Source organism: Xyrauchen texanus, chromosome 36, assembly GCF_025860055.1.
Source record: "Xyrauchen texanus isolate HMW12.3.18 chromosome 36, RBS_HiC_50CHRs, whole genome shotgun sequence".
Lineage (NCBI taxonomy): Eukaryota > Metazoa > Chordata > Actinopteri > Cypriniformes > Catostomidae > Xyrauchen > Xyrauchen texanus.
The window spans coordinates 16,529,343-16,548,004 of NC_068311.1; the positions used below are offsets into that span (position 1 = coordinate 16,529,343).

The following is an 18,662-nucleotide window of genomic DNA, read 5'->3' on the forward strand; positions in this document are numbered from 1 at the left end:
ACCAGACATTCTGTCGCTGCAACATTTCAAAAGAAGATTTCTCCACCTGAAAACTGAGTTGTGTGCGCCTTTATGCTTTTTCGACTAATGCGACGTGCTTTGTGAGGTAGCCTAATGATGCTGATGGTTGAGTGAATGATTTGCGTCTCTGTGGTTTTAGTACAGCGTGCACACTGTGTGGGCAGCGTGCACACTCAAGAGGAGATTTCCTTCCGATCCGAACTGGGGAAAACTGCGGAACTGAGCCAAATACATCAAACGCGATAAAAAGGGAACAGATGGCTGTAGCTATCGAAATGGGACGATGCTTATGTTGTTTTATCGTTAATTTCGCAGTGCCTCTTGACTTTTTACATTAGTTTAGTAGTAGATTCCAAAGGAAAACATTTTTGAACCTCTTTTATTTATTCAACGAGTCATATTAATTAGCAAAACTAAGCTTTATTTTAAGTTTTAGAAATCAAGCTGCTCGACCAGCAGAGAATGATGGGAAATTAGAACCGGCTCATCACTTTTGAGAATATCTGATATATTTGATCAACCTAGGGGAGTTTTTCTTACAGAAACAGTCAATTTGGAGTTGCAGAATGGCAATAAACACCGATACGGAGTTTGCGAAATCCAACCTGGGGGAGAGCGGCGGCAAGCAACCGGTCGAGTCTCACGAGACCGAGAAACTTCTCATGACCACCGAACCCACCGGGGTGAAGACCTCCTGCTCGTTAACCATCAGTGCCGGGGCTGACAAGTCTCTCGATGCCGATCAGAACGGCCACAGTTTGCCTCTGAGATCCGGATCAGTGGGGCAGCTCGGCTCGGCTCCCCACTCCCCATCCCGAGTCAGCCTAAGCCGCACATCATTCACAGGCAATGCCGTCCAAGATCAGCAGAAACCAAAGGACTACCTCATATTGGTCATTTTATCCTGCTTTTGTCCAGTGTGGCCGCTGAGCATCGTTGCATTGGTCTATTCAATTATGGTGAGTTGAGTGTGATCAGAGAGTTGCATTTGACATTACTTTGCACTTTTTTCAAATCCTTTAGGACTAGGTTACATTCTCCAAAACGCTCCCAGATTATAAATATTGCTGCAGCTAAAAGTGCTTTAATCTTTTTCACTTCACATCAATATATCAATGGCTGTCTTCTTGCAAATTGCCCTTGTGCAAGGGCGTAGCAGGTGCTAGGGACATGGGGGACACGTCCTCCACACTCTTTAAAAGGTAATTTATTCCCCAGCACTTTTTCATGCTAAACCCATATCGAGCCCAAATGGTGGATTTGTATACAGTATTCTTTGTGTTTTGTTACTTTGGGCTGATTGAGCGGCCATCCAGACAATCACAGTTGTGTTTTATGAGCCAAAACAACCGTTACGTAATAGGCCGTCAGTCATAGAGTCTAATCAACACAGCTCCATTCATTTCTACAAAGTTGCTTTCAACAATGCTCATTTATCCATGTTTTTTATCTGCATTAATTTGTCCTTTGATAAAAGTCATGCTCAGCAGTTCAAACTGTAGGGAAATTATAGATTTGCTTTGTTCTTATAATGCTTATAATCTCCAATAAAGTCTCTTTGTAGATCTGTTGACATACAAATTTTAAAGGATTACAATTTTCTTTTGATCACTGATTCAGTGGCATCCTCATTTCACACAAGACACACATTTTTTACCACCTTCTGGCATCACCAGAAATGGTCACTGAATAAATCATTAAATGGATCTGAACGAATTTTGGTGAATGTAGTCAAACACTCGAGTCATTGGATACATTTCAATCCCACAATGCTCAAGCACAGAGTAAAAAATTAAATTGTGCACATGCACAATTGTCATTATTGTAACTGATTATATAATTTATTCAGCACCAGAGTGTGCTCAGTCTTTTATTGCCATGTTTGAAACAGAAGCAAGTGCTCCACAAGATACCTTTATTTCTGTAGATAATTTGGCAAAATTTGCAATACTTAACTTTAAAATACTACAAATATTAAAAGTATATCATATGTATATATTCATATAATACTTATATATTAATATATACTGCAATACATTAATACTGCACTGTAAGTGTTGGGTCTTTTCAAGCCACCTACTGACAACTGTGTCCCCCCACTTTTAAAATGACTGTTACGCCTTTACTCATATGCAAATTGGCACTGCAGTCCAGTGACACCCACAAATCCCTCTGACATGTGTGATTTACAGCCCTGCATATGCTTAGTAAATTGACCTGACGCTGGCTGCTGGGGATCTATTTGCCAGAAAATTGGTGCAGACTACCTTCACTGCATCCGAAGCACCCACACCTAAATGGTCATTTGGTCATTTTAGGATGCATAAAAGTGCTGCAAAGGTTTTTTTTTTTAAGTATTTAATTTAGTTCGAAAGCATTATATTAGAATAAGGTTTAGGTTAATACAGAATTAAAAATTGAGGTTGCTTTGATGATGCCATGGAAAAATGTATCTAAAGCATGACCAACAGCTATATCAGTGCTTTGAATAAACAATTATTTATCCAAAATAATCAATAAACCACATATGCTCATGGTTTCTTCCAAGCACCTGCTTAAATCTAAGGTTGCAGTGCCAAATTTGCCATTATAATAATTAAGATCACAAAACCTACAGTATACTTATAAATGATCCAAACCTATACAATAATAAAGCGGCGCTTTTCCATGTTTAGTCGCTTATGAAACATAATGCTAACAAGAGACAAATGTTCTTTATTTAACTTTTTCAAATGAATGCATTATGTAAGCCTCAGGAGTCACAGGAGTTCATTCTGTGCTGGACGAGTGCACTGTGAGGGTGTATACATGTAGGGCGTGGTGCCATTCATTTGTGTTTTATGAAGGAGTTTAAGAGATTACATTGAGAGATTGTCCCATATGAGATGACTGGAAATAAATGTATGTATAGCAGGACCCTGAAATCAATTGATACAGGCATTTAAGTCTTGCTTCTCTGTAAGATGATTACTTTTGTTAGGGGATAACAGTGTGTCTGGCTCTCACACTTTGTTATCATGATGAGTACCTTTGGAGAACCTTTGTTTTCTCTTCTTTCCACCACTGTGTATACACAGTGTACAGCAGTGTATACACTCAGTATGATCATACAACTGTAACCACTGGAGGATGCAAATAAGACTTTCCAGCATAGTCACAGGAGAGAAGCTTTACGCACATAATTTCAGTAAATTTAATAAGGCACTGTCAAATTCTGCCTTAAGTTAAATTTGACCATTTATGCGCAGAGGTTATTATAGTGTATACAGTGGGACATAAGCCATATGGGAAATGTACTGAAACACAAACTAGAGGACCAATGTTCCATAAGTGGATAGGCATCATACAAATGTGACACAATTCTTGGCAGAAGAAACAAAGCAATGCACATCTGGGATGCATTAAGGTGAGTAAATGATGCAATTTTAGTTTTGGGTGAACTATCCTTTCATGTAAGGTTTTAATTAAAACTATAACATTTTATAATTTACTCACCTTAATGCCATCCCAGATGTGTATTACTTTGTTTCTTCTACTGAACACAAACAAAGATTTTTAGAAGAATATCTCAGCTCTGTTGGTCCAATCTTGGCACAATCATGATTTCAAGCTCAATTAACCTTCTTAGTGTTTGACACATGCGCAGAGTACTTGAAAAACTGGAAATTTGAAGAAAATTACAGTATGATCGCCCAGGAGACTGCTCTCAAGATTACAAAGAGGAGTTACATTTTGATCTATTCTAACCCAAAATCAAATAGATCCCATCAAAAGTCTTATGAATTACTTTTATGCTGTCTTTATCTCAGTTTTCAAGCTTTTAGAGTTCTTTATATATATATATATATATGCCCTTTTCGCCCCAATTTTGGAATGCCTAATTCCCATTACTTACTAGGTCCCCGTGGTGGTGCGGTTGCTCACCTCAATCTGGGTGGTGGAGGACAAGTCTCAGTTGCCTCCACTTCTGAGACCATCAATCCGTGTATCTTATCACGTGGCTTGCTGTGCATGACACCGCAGAGACTCAAAGCAAGTGGAGGCTCATGCTACCCTCCGCGATCCTCGCACAATTACCATACGCCCCATTGAGAGCAAGAACCATTTAATTGAGACCATGAGAAGGTTAACCCATGTGACTCTACCCTCCCTAACAACCGAGCCAATTTGGTTGCTTAGGAGACCTGGCTGGAGTCACTCAGCACGCCCTGGGATTCAAATTCGCGACTCCAGGGGTGGTTGTCAGTGTCAATATTCGCTGTGATACCCAAGCCCTCCTGTTTTGGAGTTCTGATCATTCACTTTTATTGTATGGACATGATATATTCTCCTAGAGCTGAGATATTCTTCTAAAAATCTTTGTTTGTGTGCAGGAGAAGAACGATAGTCATCCACATCTGAGATGGCATGAGGACGAGTAAATTATGAGAGAATTAAAAATTTTGGGTGAACTATCCCTTTTATGTACTCCCCACACTTGACTGGGATCTGACTTCATGCTATTTGCAGTGTCTGCATGTTATTAAAAACAGACTGGACATTTTGAGTCCTGAATTCCTCATTAACCTGATCTAGGTCAAGAAGAGTGCAGGGAGTTTTTCATTGAAAGCTGTGGGTGCATTGTACAAATATTCTACTCAAAACACCTGTACTCCTATCCACACTCATGCAAATATCTGGTGCCCACCTCATCTGTCCACACAAATTCAAATAACTCTTCCTTCCCTAGCATCAGCAACCAGGGCTGACTGCCAGTTCAACAGAGGGAAAGACACAGCAAATTAGAATATGCGATCATTCTCTACAGCACATTCAATCAAATGTTTGCCCCTATGCCATTGCCAACTGATGTATCTGTTACATACATTCTAAACTTTGCACCACAGTGGGAAAAGAAACCATAACCATACCAACTAGCTCAGACCTTTCTCAACAAGAACCATTCGGCCCGATGGTGGAAAAGCGGCTTAGGTGTCTCAATACACGTTTTTAAAAGTTTAACTTCTTTTAACATGACACAGCATTTTAAAACGCAGAGCTCCTGCATGGAACACTGAGAAAAGCAGACCTCCATCTAGCACCTTTACACAGAAAAACTATTAAAAAAACTGCAGATGAATGTAAACATGTATTTGATGTGAACGGCCCCTTACTTATGAGCTACCCCCCCAAACCTGATGAACACCAAAATATGTAATACACATATAAGTGCTGACAAAGCAGTGAATAAAACACTACAGGTACATGTACTCTATATACAATATACTGTGCACACACACAAAGTAATGATAAAACAAGACACAGGTCAAATGCCTTAGACATAATGGGCCTTTATCCAAGAAACACCAGCGGAATGGATTTCTGTGTATATCGTTCATAAATCCATTCATAAGTAATGTAATGTATTGAATTGAATGAAGAATTGTGTTATAAACTATTTATAGAAATCCATTCTGCTTGTTTATCATGAATAAAGCCCACTGAAACTTTGCTAACTCCATCGGTTGCTATAGGGGACTGACGTCTTTGGAAATGCTTCAAAAATACTTTTTATTGTATGTTGGAATCCAACAATAATTCCTTAATTAACAATTCAATAATTCCTAGCATTTAATAGCACTTTTCTAGACTCAAAGCACATCAGAAAATACCCATTAGGATCGGTCCCATTAGAATTGGTTCCAAATTGAAAGAAATTCCAATTGTGAACTTCTTGCCCAGGTGCTCTTAGGCTCACAGCAACAGACATCTGGGGCCAGATGCAAGAAACCCCTTAGTTATAGTTTTTCTTAACTTTAAGGGGTTGTCAGGGGCCTGGGTAGCTCAGCGAGTAAAGACATTGACTACCACCCCTGGAGTCACGAGTTCCAATCCAGGGTATGCTGAGTGACCCCAGCCAGGTGTCCTTAGCAACCAAATTGGCCTGGTTGCTAGGGAGGGTAGAGTGGAGTAACCTCCTCGTGGTTGCGATTAGTGGTTCTCTCTCTCAATGGGACACGTGGTTAAGTTGTTCGTGGATCGCAGAGAGTAGCATGAGCATCCACATGCTGGAAGTCTCTGCGGTGTCATGCACAACGAACAACGTGATAAAATGTGTGGATTGACTGTTTAGGAAGTGGAGGCAACTGAGACTTGTCCTCCACCATCCGGATTGAGGTAAATAACCATGCCACCACGAGGACCTACTAAGTAATGGGAATTGGGCATTCCAAATTCGGAGAAAAGGGGATAAAAAAAATAAATAAATAACTTAAGGGTTTGACTTGCATCCAACTGCTGAACTGAGACCTTAGTCTAAAAAGCAATAGTAACCAAAAACATGTTACCAAGGTGTTGTTGTTACACCATCAGAGCTCTGCGATCAATAAGCTTACAGAGGAAATGCAGTGGTTGAATAAGATGTTCTTGTAAGCTGAAGCTCATGGAAACAGAAAACAGTCAGTTGTTGGGAGTGGAGATGTGGAGTGATATGATTTTACTGGACTGAGCGGTTTCACAGTGCAATTGGAGGGCCAGTAAGGCAGTAACAACTGCACAGTTGGCAGGTTCTGTGGTTGAAATACTGAAAGGTTTCATGTCTGGTAATACATATTACAGGTTACACTATAACAGGAATTTGGGACTACAGTGGACCACCATTTTCTGCACCAAGAGTTTCAAACCTCCGCCCTAATATAGAATAGCATGGAAATATTGATGTATTAAGCAGCTTGTTGCTTGTCTCAAACAAGAGTCCTGAGTTATAATGTAATATAATGTCATCATGTTCTCAGCGCTGAGTGAAACATCACATTATGAAAGCAAACAGTCAGTGAGATCATGTTTCCACTGTACCTGCTCATACACTGACAACAGACACTTTCATTTGGCTAACTAGAGACACCAGAAAACCCAGGACTCATATTTTTAATAAAGGCATGTACATGTGATTTTGTTTAGTGATGCACCAATACAAAATTTGTGTGCCGATACAGATATCCAATTATTTAGAACAACAGATCATAATAGTTTGGTGGTTCTGCGTATTTTATGCTACATTGTTTTAAATGACTGATAATTAACTTGCATTGATTAAATTCTTAGTTTATTATTTTTTAAGTTTAAACTGTAGTTCCACCTCGAAATTCTGGCAGTGCAAAGACTCCTAATTGGATCTCTGCTGTCATTGTCATCTAATTTAAAGTAGTTCTTCACACACAGCATGAGTTGTAGGCTAATGTTCCGACATGTTTTTTTCCACCCACTTTTGACAGGAAATAATCTGCCCTGATTATTGGCAGTTTTAAAACATTCAGCTGATGTCCGATATCGATACCAATGTTTGACCGATACATCACTAGATTCATCTCTATTTGCAACCTAGTCTCATAGAATGAATGTTACTATAACTATATTTTTGCTGCAGTTTCTGGTTAAATTAACACAAGAGGCACTACAACAACTGTGAGTTTTATTAACTTTCACACAAATCATGAGTACAACTGCTGATTATGACTTTATAAACACTTATTTTCATTATATTACTCACACACTATGTTATGATATTAAAACACCTTTACTATACCGAATAATTAGAAAAACTATACATTTTACTGCATGAATGACAGACCATCTTAATTGTACACACTTATTCCAATGTAATTAGCTTCTGCGGTAGCTCACCTTAGAGAGTGTTGGACTTTGGACTCAGCAGACCAGTCAAGCACGCAAGCTGACACGTGAGATGAAAGTGTCATGGAAGCGACATGAGAAAATGTGCTTTTCATGTCGTATTTCATTTTACAACACTTTCGGTTAGGCTCAGGTATAGGTTTAGGGTAAGGATGTCTGTTTTGTTCACCTCTCATTTGCTTTTTTAAAAAACTATTGGTTAGGTTTAGGTTAAAGTTTTAGGTTAAAGAGGTATGTTTTATTCATTAATACCCCAACTAACATTTACCTTTCACTCACTTTTTGGCACCCCCCACTGGACAGAAGCTCAACGTATGATGAAGTGTGTAATTTAGTTTTGCAAAAATATTGACACATTCATGTAATGTTCATGAGACTAGGCTGTCTAGTTTTGTTTCTTATGGGCTGTTCAGACTGAACTCATTCAAGCATTACACTAGGTTAAGTTAAAAATCTTTGAACTTGACATGGCATCTTAAAACGTGGTGCTTATCAAGACTTGGCAATTAAAAATTAGCACAGATGAAAGCAAAAACACTGGGTTAATGGCACACACTGTACACTGGTGCTTCTCAACAACAGCCTATATGGGATATGCTTCCTATATCTTATGTTGCTCACATCAAAGTTGTAAGTCCAATCAAACTCTACAGTTTAATGAAAACTCAAATTAGGTATATATTGTACCAACATAGACAGATTATGTGACATGCCCTCATCCTCAAAATTCAGGAACAAAACTAACAACAAAACTACTATTGGTTGCCAAAATAATAAAACCATAAACATTCAAGAGACATTTAATTTCATTTAGTTGAATTTTCCTAGTTAACCTGTCATGTTAATAATTTTGTTAATAAAATATTGCTGGGTCTATGCAGTTCATGGGAATACTGATACATTTCAATGTTAGACAATTACATTTTTTGGTACTATGTTGGGTCGCCACTTGAAACTGGGTCCTGAAGCTAAACCAGTTGAGAAACACTACTGTACACGGTGGTGATTTGGGCATGGCCGAGCAACATCTGTGGAGAGCGAGGCTGGAAGTGGTAGAAGGGTAAAGATTGACACCTGTGGGAAATCACCTCTAACAGCTGTTTTGTGTTGCAAAGGTGGAAGCCTCGGTTTCCTCAGCCCTTAGAGGATTCCCGGCAGGGGATTTCTCTCTGAAGCAGATGTGATATGAGATGCCTTTGATCAAGTGGAAGTGATTGATGGTCAACGCCTCCAGCCAGACATTTCACTCACATATCCGTATTTTTCAATTATCAAGGATTGGTTGTACAGAGTGATACAACCCAATTGTTAACACCGTGGAGCTGTGGGGAAATGTTATTCCAGACTGCTCATTATATTCCAATGGGGGATCACTTAGGGTAGGAAAATACACTGAACTGTCTTATAGCCCGATTGTACTGGCTGGGCATTCGTGGGGATATTCAAAGTTGGTGTGAGGCATGCCGTGAATGTCAGGTGGTGAATCTGCTGGCCACTACAAGTGTGCCATTGTACCCCCTTCCATTAATCGAGGTCCCCTTCGAAATAATTGGTATGGACCTCATTGGGCCATTAGAGTGAACGGCACACAGACATTGATTTGTATTGGTTCTGATGGACTATGCAATGTGATAGGGTGGGAGCAGTACTGTCCCAGTTGGTGGAGGGGGAGGAGAGCCCTGTACTGTACAATAGTTGAAAGCTTTCACTGGGATAGATTAGGTACACCACAGTTTAGGAGTGTTTTGCCATCAAGTGGGTGGTCCTCACTCTCCGGTACTATCTGTTGGGACATGCTTTCATCTTCTGTTCGGATCAAACCCTGCTCCAGTGGCTCCATTGCATGAAGGATACCATCAAGTGGATCACCTGTTGGTATCTCGCTCTCCAGCCTTTTAAGTTTGAGTTGGTTCATAGGCCGGGGGCGCAGATGGCTGTGCCGGATTTCCTTTATAAAAATGATGTGATGTGGGCGTGGCCGGGAGAGGAAGAACATTAAGGAAACCTCCTCCACCAGCTGTTTTGTGTTGCAGTGAGAGCTGGAGAGGGATAAATGGGCAGTCCAAACCACCGGAGGGGAGAGAGATGCACGGAGCCGTATTCATGTGTGCATTAATTTATGCTATGCTAAAAAACAAACCGTGTAGGTATACAGAAAAGTATTAAAAATAAAGATTTACGTTGGATTGTTTGCCTGGCACTCCTTTACAAGAAAGCCAGAGAATTGTCACATACACCATTGTGCAGGCTTTCTACAGTTATCCTCACAGTCAATTCTCCCTGGCCACTAGTGTGGCTGTTTATAATTAATGGCTCAGGCTTGTGAGGGAACACTAAGAGCTCCTGTGTGTGTTTATGTGAAATGGAATGAGGCGGAGAGAGTGAGGAGAAAGGCGGGTAGTCAAATCTCTCAAATGACCCACACAAACGGCCCAGAAGAATTGGCAAATATTTTCCAGTTCATAAGAATATGATTACGGGCAAAACCTCTTCAGAAATCAATTACATCCATTTGCTATGTCATACAACCACACACCCCCTACTCGAAAAAGCCACACACTCTGACTATTAGAATCCACTGCAGTTTCTGAGTATCCTCCAAACCGCAGTCAAGCAAAATGGACCTCAAATCACAAAGAGCCGGAAGCCATTTGTATAGAAATATAACACGGCATTGCAGCTTCACTACGTCACAGATTGAACTATTCCCTTTGGAGATACACTGCACCATTATCCCGCTAAATTAAAGTAGGTGAGAACTAAAAAACAAGAGAGGCAGATAGTATTTTACTACTGTATACAGTATTAGGACTTCCACTGATTGAAAGTGCTGATATGGCTTTTCGCAGTGATTAGACTCAGGGATCAATAATGTTGTGCTGCTCCAGGCACATTTTATACCCCTGCTAAAATGTCAGAGCAGAGTCTGCAGTATTTGAACTGAGCAAGTCTGGGTAGGATAGCAGAGATGGAAGGGTACAGGTCATGGCTTAAATAGCAAGATTGGTGATGGGGCAGTGTGTGTGTCAGTTATTTGAGTAAAGGGCTGTTCAAGAGATACAGTGGTCCTCCAAAAGTACTTTGGAGACTAAAACAACACTTAAAAATGTACAAATGTTATTATATAATGAAATATCAAACCAAGTGGTTTTTATTTTAAAAGAAAGACAGCTCAAGCACACCTTAAGCAAGTATTTCACAAAAAAATTTTTATACACTGTTTTTGTATTTGGATACTTTCAGGTTCTCAAACCGAGTACTTAATGTGATGAATGTGGTTACTCTGCTTTGACACTTTGAGCGGAACTGATGTATATATACATCCACTAAAAATTACACTTTGCACCAGTTGGCTACAATTAGTTGCTAAAAAAGTGAAGTGTGCCTTAAGTGTCCAAATAACTGTGACCACTTTTAGATCACTGCAGCATACTAATAATCTTCTTGTGGGGAACCATTGTGCAAACAGAGCCTCCCTATGGGTGATGGAATATTGTGTATATGTGTGCAATTGGGGGAAGCTCCTCAATAACACGAGTGTGATAGGGCAGTAATCCTATCTGCTGCTGTCCTAACCTCTGCGCTGAGTAAAAGTATCTACAGCACTGAAGACATTATAACAGTAATATTTCTTTGTTTTTTGGTATGCATTCTGCATTCAGCATTTTCAGCAAGATCCACATGAGATGCCGTGGTTAAAAGCTGCGAGTCTTAATTTTTAGACGGATCATCGCCCATTTCCCAAACAGTACACAGATTACTCATTATGAAGTAGAACTCAAGTGAATTGTTATGTCTGGCTGTCAAGTTCCAAGGTGCTGAATTTGAAAAAAAAATCACCAATATCTCCAGAATTTGTCTCCAAAATACAAAAATAGTGTGAAGATACTGCCAAAAATTTTAAAGTGTGAAACCTACTGCAGGGTCACATATATCTTGTGAAATGAACATAATAGTTTTAAAAAAAAAAACGTTTTGAGAAAAATCGGCAATTAGTTAGCTATGCTTATAAAAGTAGACTCCCAATATCGGTAGTGTAAAATGAGGTATATATTATAATGTGCACTAATTTTGCAATAATAAATGCTGTGGAAACACTTTACAATAAGGTTGTATTTGTTAACTACAATATTTAATGTGAACTAATAATGAGCAATACTTTTAAAGCACTTATTAATCTGAGTTACATTTTAAATATTTAAAGTTATATACATTAACATTACTTAACCTCATGCAACAGGCGTGGACATTGTATTTTAGCCACGCTATATGCAATGCATACAATAATTTAATGTTAACCGACTGATCTCACTTCAGGAGACTCTGGGCTGTCAGTAAATGGTAAAACATTTGGTGTACGGAGTCACGTGACAAAACAATATGGCGCCGATCACAGCTTTGTTAGAAACACCAACAAACCACATCTGGTAAGAAACCCAATTAAGTTTTTACATTGAAACCAGTTTGTGTCAAAATACTAGAGTCTCTAATTTCATCCCATAGGCCATTTTATCGCAAAATGTCATGCTGCTTAACACAATTTACACTAATGCGTACAACAGCACAAGGTTTAAATCCTATATTTACTGTGTATTTTCACATTGAGCCTTTTTTTGAGGCTTTATATGGAGATAAAAATTCTGTGAATTTAGAACTACTGCAGACAGACAGCACACTGGAGGTTAAGTCATTCAATAAATAGGAAATAAGGGAGCATCCTATAGCTTTCCTATGAAGCCAAGTGCATTCAATCCAATATCAATATCAAAAGCTCTGTCTCAGGCTGCAGTGATGTTTGAACCACTCAACATGGTTGGTAGACATGGGACAACATTGTATGTATGGATAAGTTTGAATTTATAATGTATAATTTTATTTTAACATGTTTGTCAGTAATTGGACGATGCTGGCCATTACTTGTATCAGAATTAATTATGCTATAGGTCTGATAGGTAAAACGCTTCAGCACTGGCTATCAATTATTTGTTTGATAAAGCAAAGAGAGATCATTGAGATTTTGTTGCCAAAGTAGGAAAAAAAATTACATTAACTAAGATAGATAAATGCCTGTAAAAAATCATGCTAATTGTAAGTTCATGATACCTAATGCATTAACTAATGAAAACAAATAGAATCATATTGTAAAGTGTAACCAATGATGTTTAAGTTGCATGTAACGGTCAACAATTTTTGGTCTAAATCATTTGTAAAGCCACTCTTGTGTAAATTTTCGGATTCATTTCCGTGATAGATAACAATGCTTTTGGGAAATGTGCTGCAAATATTGTGAAACTTATGTGCTACTTAAGTATTACTGAGTGCTTCGAGAAACCCAACCAATGTTATTCAGAACCTTGGACAGCGCCACCACAAACAATGGAAGTCTGTTGCTACTCAAACATGAGGATATTGCCAGAGATATGAGGATATTGTGAAATTACGTCACATTTTAAGAGGAAAAACCACAGCGAAGTGAAGGAGAATGGAATTAGCATTTGAGTGTGGGGAGATTGGTTGGCCACTGTGTGTCAGAGGCTTTTTCCTGCAGGATCTATTGCTCAGTATTGATTACTTTAATGCAGTCTACTGGTGAGGCCCTCTCTAGGGTACACTGACTGTCTAATGGGTGGCTGTGGCATAGGGCTTCACTAATAAGGAAACATGGTTATCAGCTCACCCCATCCTGAATCCAAATCACTTGGACAAGTCACAGTCTAACCTCTGACCTCTACTTTTGCTTCCTTGCTTTCTCACATCTGTATTTTGACCACTAGCTAACTTTTTATTCAGTCGCACTGAAAAGGTGTGCTTTTGCTGAGTGAATCCTATTATGAGTGTTTTGTGAGATATGAGGTCTAGAGAGCTGCATCGCTGTCTCCTGCCTACATAGGCAGCTGTCTTATGGCAGCATCCTTATTGAAATACAGCCTCATAAAAGAGCGATTTGGAACGCCTTGCATAGGTGGCAACTCCACTCATCATACAAATCGACTCCCAACCCAAAGCAGACGGGACACTTGACTCTACAATACGTCTTAATCAGTTTTCGTGACAGCACTAATTCTAAGCTAAATTTTCATGCCAATGCACAGTGCAAGTGGCCACGGGTGTGAGTGTTTGCACTAACTGTGGGTGTATTGTGTAGTAATGAATTGGTGTAAAGCACAATTTGCTATTTTTCTGACAAAACATTTGAAGTGTAATTTGAATTTATTTGGTTTCATATTTATGTTTAATTCTTTCTTGTGTCAATAAATTAGTTTATTGACTGACTGTTAGAAGTGCAGTGCGTTCCGATACAAACACTTTTAATGCAAGCCATGATTTGTGTGCCAGTAGATGAAAATTATTCATAATACTTACATTCTCTATAATTTAACGGAGGCTACATCCATTTCCTGCACCACATTTTTCATGTGTAAAAGGAGCGTCACATTTAACAAGGATGCAGTTAATGCACAAAATAATGTATGTCGATATTTCTATTTTTCTAATTCATTGCATACAGTCCATTTACACTACCAACTTCTTATGAATGTGATGTCTTATTTTTTATCACTGGTGCTTGACAGGGCATGCACTATATAATAGGACGCAGACAGAGAAGAACCTCCTAATTAAATTGCACTTGACCCTGATTAGTGCCTTGCACGCATAATTTCACCAAACCCACTTGGGCCTAGACTTGGCACATGGTTGCACGATAATACCAAAACTTTATGGCCACACCTACTGACTTTGCACTTATAACTTAAATAGGGCCCTTAGTGTTTTTAAATGGTTTCAAGTGGCATTTATTTTAAACAAAAAATAAGTTTGTAAGGTTTCAAATGATGAAAACTGATATACTGTTCAGAATTAAGACACTTTCTGGCTGTCAAACTTGAACATAAGGGTTACTGACTCCATAAATCCACTTTAAATTACTTGGGACCAGATAAAAGTCATTGCAAAATTAGTTGAGTTTTTTTACATTGATCATTGAAGTTTTTTTTAAATATTATTACTATTATTTTTGTCTTGCTACAGTCCAGAAACAGTCAACAGCAGGGGGACATGGACGGGGCAAGGCGCCTGGGACGTTTGGCTCGGCTGCTCAGCTGTGTGTCTATCATTCTGGGCCTCCTGATAATCATAATCTACGTGGTGGTTGCAGGTATCCCTAATGTTGAATTACAAACCTCTAATGAATTTGTCATCTAGCCAATATTAAACGAGATAGAAATAGTTTGATAAAATGCATACTGCTCAGCTAGCAAGAAACAGTACTGATTCTTCTTTTAATCTGTTCTTTCCTCAGTAACTGGAAAACAATAAGGATGAGAAACATGAATCTACAGCACTGCAAAAACTCACATATTAATTACTTAAAATAAGAAAATAATGCCTCAGAAGTAAAAAAAAAAAAAAAAAGGAGGGCTACAGTGAATAAATTAGATCCAAATAAATAGCAAAAATGCATGCAGTAGGATAGCATGCTCAATGAAAAGGAAAACTAAAATCCCATATGTTACAAAGAACAGTGATGGCTTGCATTATGTAAATGAAACACATTGCTGTTTCGGAAAGAACTCGATTGAGGATGACAAAGACAAGGGGACGTTACTGCAAAGATGGTTTAGCAGAATCTTTGAAAATATGAAGATGCCCAGCAAGCTGCATTTTAACCTTATATTACTCCTGGTTGACCTGGCATTTAAAAATTGTGCACAGATATATTTGCAATATAACTACTGATCTATGTTTTATAAAAAGATTTATATGTGGAGTTTAAGGTATGGGAATAACCTGTGGTTGACAGGACTGATGGACAAAGACCTTGTCAGACTTGGAAATAGAAATGGGGAATGAAGAAACTTGGTTGTTTTTATGTTTATTTATTTTGTATATTCTGATTACAAAAAGTGACCAAAATGACCACTTGCATGCCTGATCTTGTATGTGAATAGTCAACTAAGCATTTTTCGTTACTATATATATTTTATTTTTTATAAGAATCTATGAGTAGTGGATGTTTAAAGAACGGAATGTACATGATTGTCCAGTGTGTGTCCAATGCAAATCTTGCCATGTTCTCTCAGTGGTATAAAAAAATCATTGAGAACTTTTCCTTAGCCTCCAGGTACAAGTATAGTTACCCTCAGAGAGGTAAGACTGTAATGTTACGCATGCCGGCCCTCTGTTTCCTGACAAAACTACTGGAGCATGGACATTCATCTAGAAGCATGCAAAGGCCAGCACCATTTTGCCCACTGTGCCAAGACCTTTATATCGGTATGCTAAACGACTCACAGGACTATTCACATTCGTTCCAGGATAGAATGCCAGTCTCTCCAGAGTCATAAGACTCTCCTACTTAACCCTTATAAATATGAGATATATATATCAACATATTTATAGAAATATTTAGGCATGCCGTGGGTGGACAATACAACAATTTTCTATCTTCACCTAGAATGAGCTTGTGTGTAAGGGACTTTGCTTTAATATGACACATTTGATAGTGTTTGTTGCATCTCTGTGATTACTGATCCATCACTGACATGCTGATATCAATAAGACAACTTAGTCAATATTGCAACAATCAAATAGGAGTCTGAAAAACTGAGGTACAGGGGCCATATTACAGAAACATTTGAATTCTCCTATGTGATCTACCTTGAACTTGTCAAATGTTCAATTAAAGGAATGTTCCGGGTTTAATACAAGTCAAGCTCAATCAACAGCATCTTTCGCATGTTTATTACCACAAAAAAATATTTCTATTGTCCCTTGTTTCAAATAAATAAAAAATAAAAAATGCGGTTAGAGTAAGGCACTTAAAATGGAAGTGAATTGGGCCAGTTCATAAATGTTAAATACACAACATCAAAAGTATAGCCACAAGCCGTGAACTTTATATGCGTCACATGATTATAGTGCACTCAAAACAGTGTTTGTTTTTTTGCAGGTTCAATTTACTTATTTAAAATTAACTAAAGCACCACGTGTTCAATCCAATTAAATTTGTAAAGTTGAAGATTACTTAATCCATTTGAGTTTGAACTATATGAATACTTTTTGTAGCATCACTTTCAAGTGATGTTTGATTCGAGTGCTGCTTATATGCAGGTGCAAACAAATAGTAAGTGCTGCAGTTTCACTGTCTTTACACTTGGTTATCTGGCTTAAACTAATGATTAATCAAATAAATTAAATTAGACCAAAATAAGAAAATTAATTAAATTAAACATTAGTAAATTAAGTCTGACAAACCTAATAAAGTTGAGTTAAAACTACTATAGTACATTGATTTGACCTAATCCAATCTAATTATGTTTGCTGAACTAATCTGAATCAACGAAATAAATTGCTTGTAAGAACTCTCAAATTCAGTTAAGGGCAATGACTAAGGGTAAAACACATTTCTTTAAGGTGTAATAAAATTAGAGATTTACCGCTGTTAATGCGTTTACCAACATTATGTTGTCATGACAGCTAAGTTGTAATATTGGATATACAGTAAATGTACACAGACAAGGTTAGTGATTTATTTTTTGGGGCTAATTAACATTATGTCAGAAATGCTGTCGATTGAGCTTAACTTGTCCTGAACCAGAAACATTTCTTTAAGACAGGAAGTTTCTGTAATGCTGCCTCAGACACATAACAGCTCTTATCTGTTAGTTCAGTTGGGTGACTAATGAAATACAAACGCAACAGGTATCGAATTCTTTCCAGAGCAGATTCTATTGATTTGCTTCATTCGTAAGCATTTTACTGCCCTGTCATTTCAAAGCACTTTATTACAGTTTTCATCAATATTCTGATGATGGTAAGCATTAGTCTCATAGCTCATCAATTTTTTTGTCTACCGCAACTTTGGTTTTATGTTGTTAATTAGCTATGAGTCCTAAACTTTCTGTGTTTTGCATATCTTGCCATATATAGAATTTTAGCACGTAAACCCTTAAAGGGAACACCCAGAAATTGAAATTGTCATAATTTGTTCACCCTCATGTTGTTCCAAACCTGTATCACTAACTCATGGAGCACAAAAGCAGATGTTGGGCATAATGTTAGTCACCAATCACTTACATTGTTTTTGTAAAACAATTTTCGGGTGAACTATCCCTTTAAGATGGTCATATACATGTTTGTTTATTTGTTTGTTTTTAAAGCAGAACATATTCAGCTGTTCTTAGTTCAATTTGACACATTTTGGCCATTTTTTTTTCTTCTAAAAACATCAGATGCTTTTCTTCTCTTATTGCACTTTTGTTCACTAACCTGTTGTTATTCATAATAACCTTTATGCCAATATGAATGAGATGCAAAATGCTGCTGTGTGTCTTTTAAAACTGTGATTTATTATGTACAAATTTTGGAACCTTATTTCACTTGTATATCTGTTTTTCATTGTTATTGTGTACCTTTGCAAGTGTGAAATAAACATTAACGTGCATAGTCCACATTTTGCTTGCAATTATTGGTCTTTCTTGGTGGAGGAATACCATATTAGCAACAAAGGGAAAAGTGAGTCAATCACACAAAGAAACACAGACAACACTGTAGTCTCTCTCTTTTAAACCCTTCCTGCCTACATATACACAATCTTCATGCTGTTGTAAATAATGCATGGATAAGGAAATGGCACAAGATCTACAGAGTGATTTTGCACTTCCCTGCTGTTCTGATCTCTAAGTATGGCCTTTTGCCCAGCTACACTCCAGCACTCAGCACTAACTGCACCCACACAGTGACACAAAGTGTAGTATGCACAAATGATGAGCTTGAATGAGACTAAAGTGTCATTATTAGTTATTTAGAATCAGGCTTTGAAATAGATTTTCTAACAAGAAGAAGAAACCAAGCAAGGTATAATGTACAGTAGGTGACCAGTCTGAAGGGGTTTATTTAGGCAACAATTTACAATAAGGTTTCATTTGTTAAAATTAGTTAACAATATTAGTTAACATTAATTGACAATG

The 18,662-nt window shown here is 37.9% G+C and overlaps 1 protein-coding gene across 1 annotated transcript; it reads left to right on the forward strand.

The window, feature by feature from the left end:
• On the forward strand, positions 1-18,128 carry LOC127630098 (trafficking regulator of GLUT4 1-like). Its single transcript, XM_052107529.1, has 3 exons — positions 1-980; positions 14,722-14,848; positions 14,993-18,128. The coding sequence occupies exons 1-3, from the start codon at positions 588-590 to the stop codon at positions 15,007-15,009; spliced, it is 537 nt and encodes a 178-aa protein (XP_051963489.1). The 5' UTR covers positions 1-587; the 3' UTR covers positions 15,010-18,128.
• The last annotated feature ends 534 nt before the right edge of the window (positions 18,129-18,662 follow it).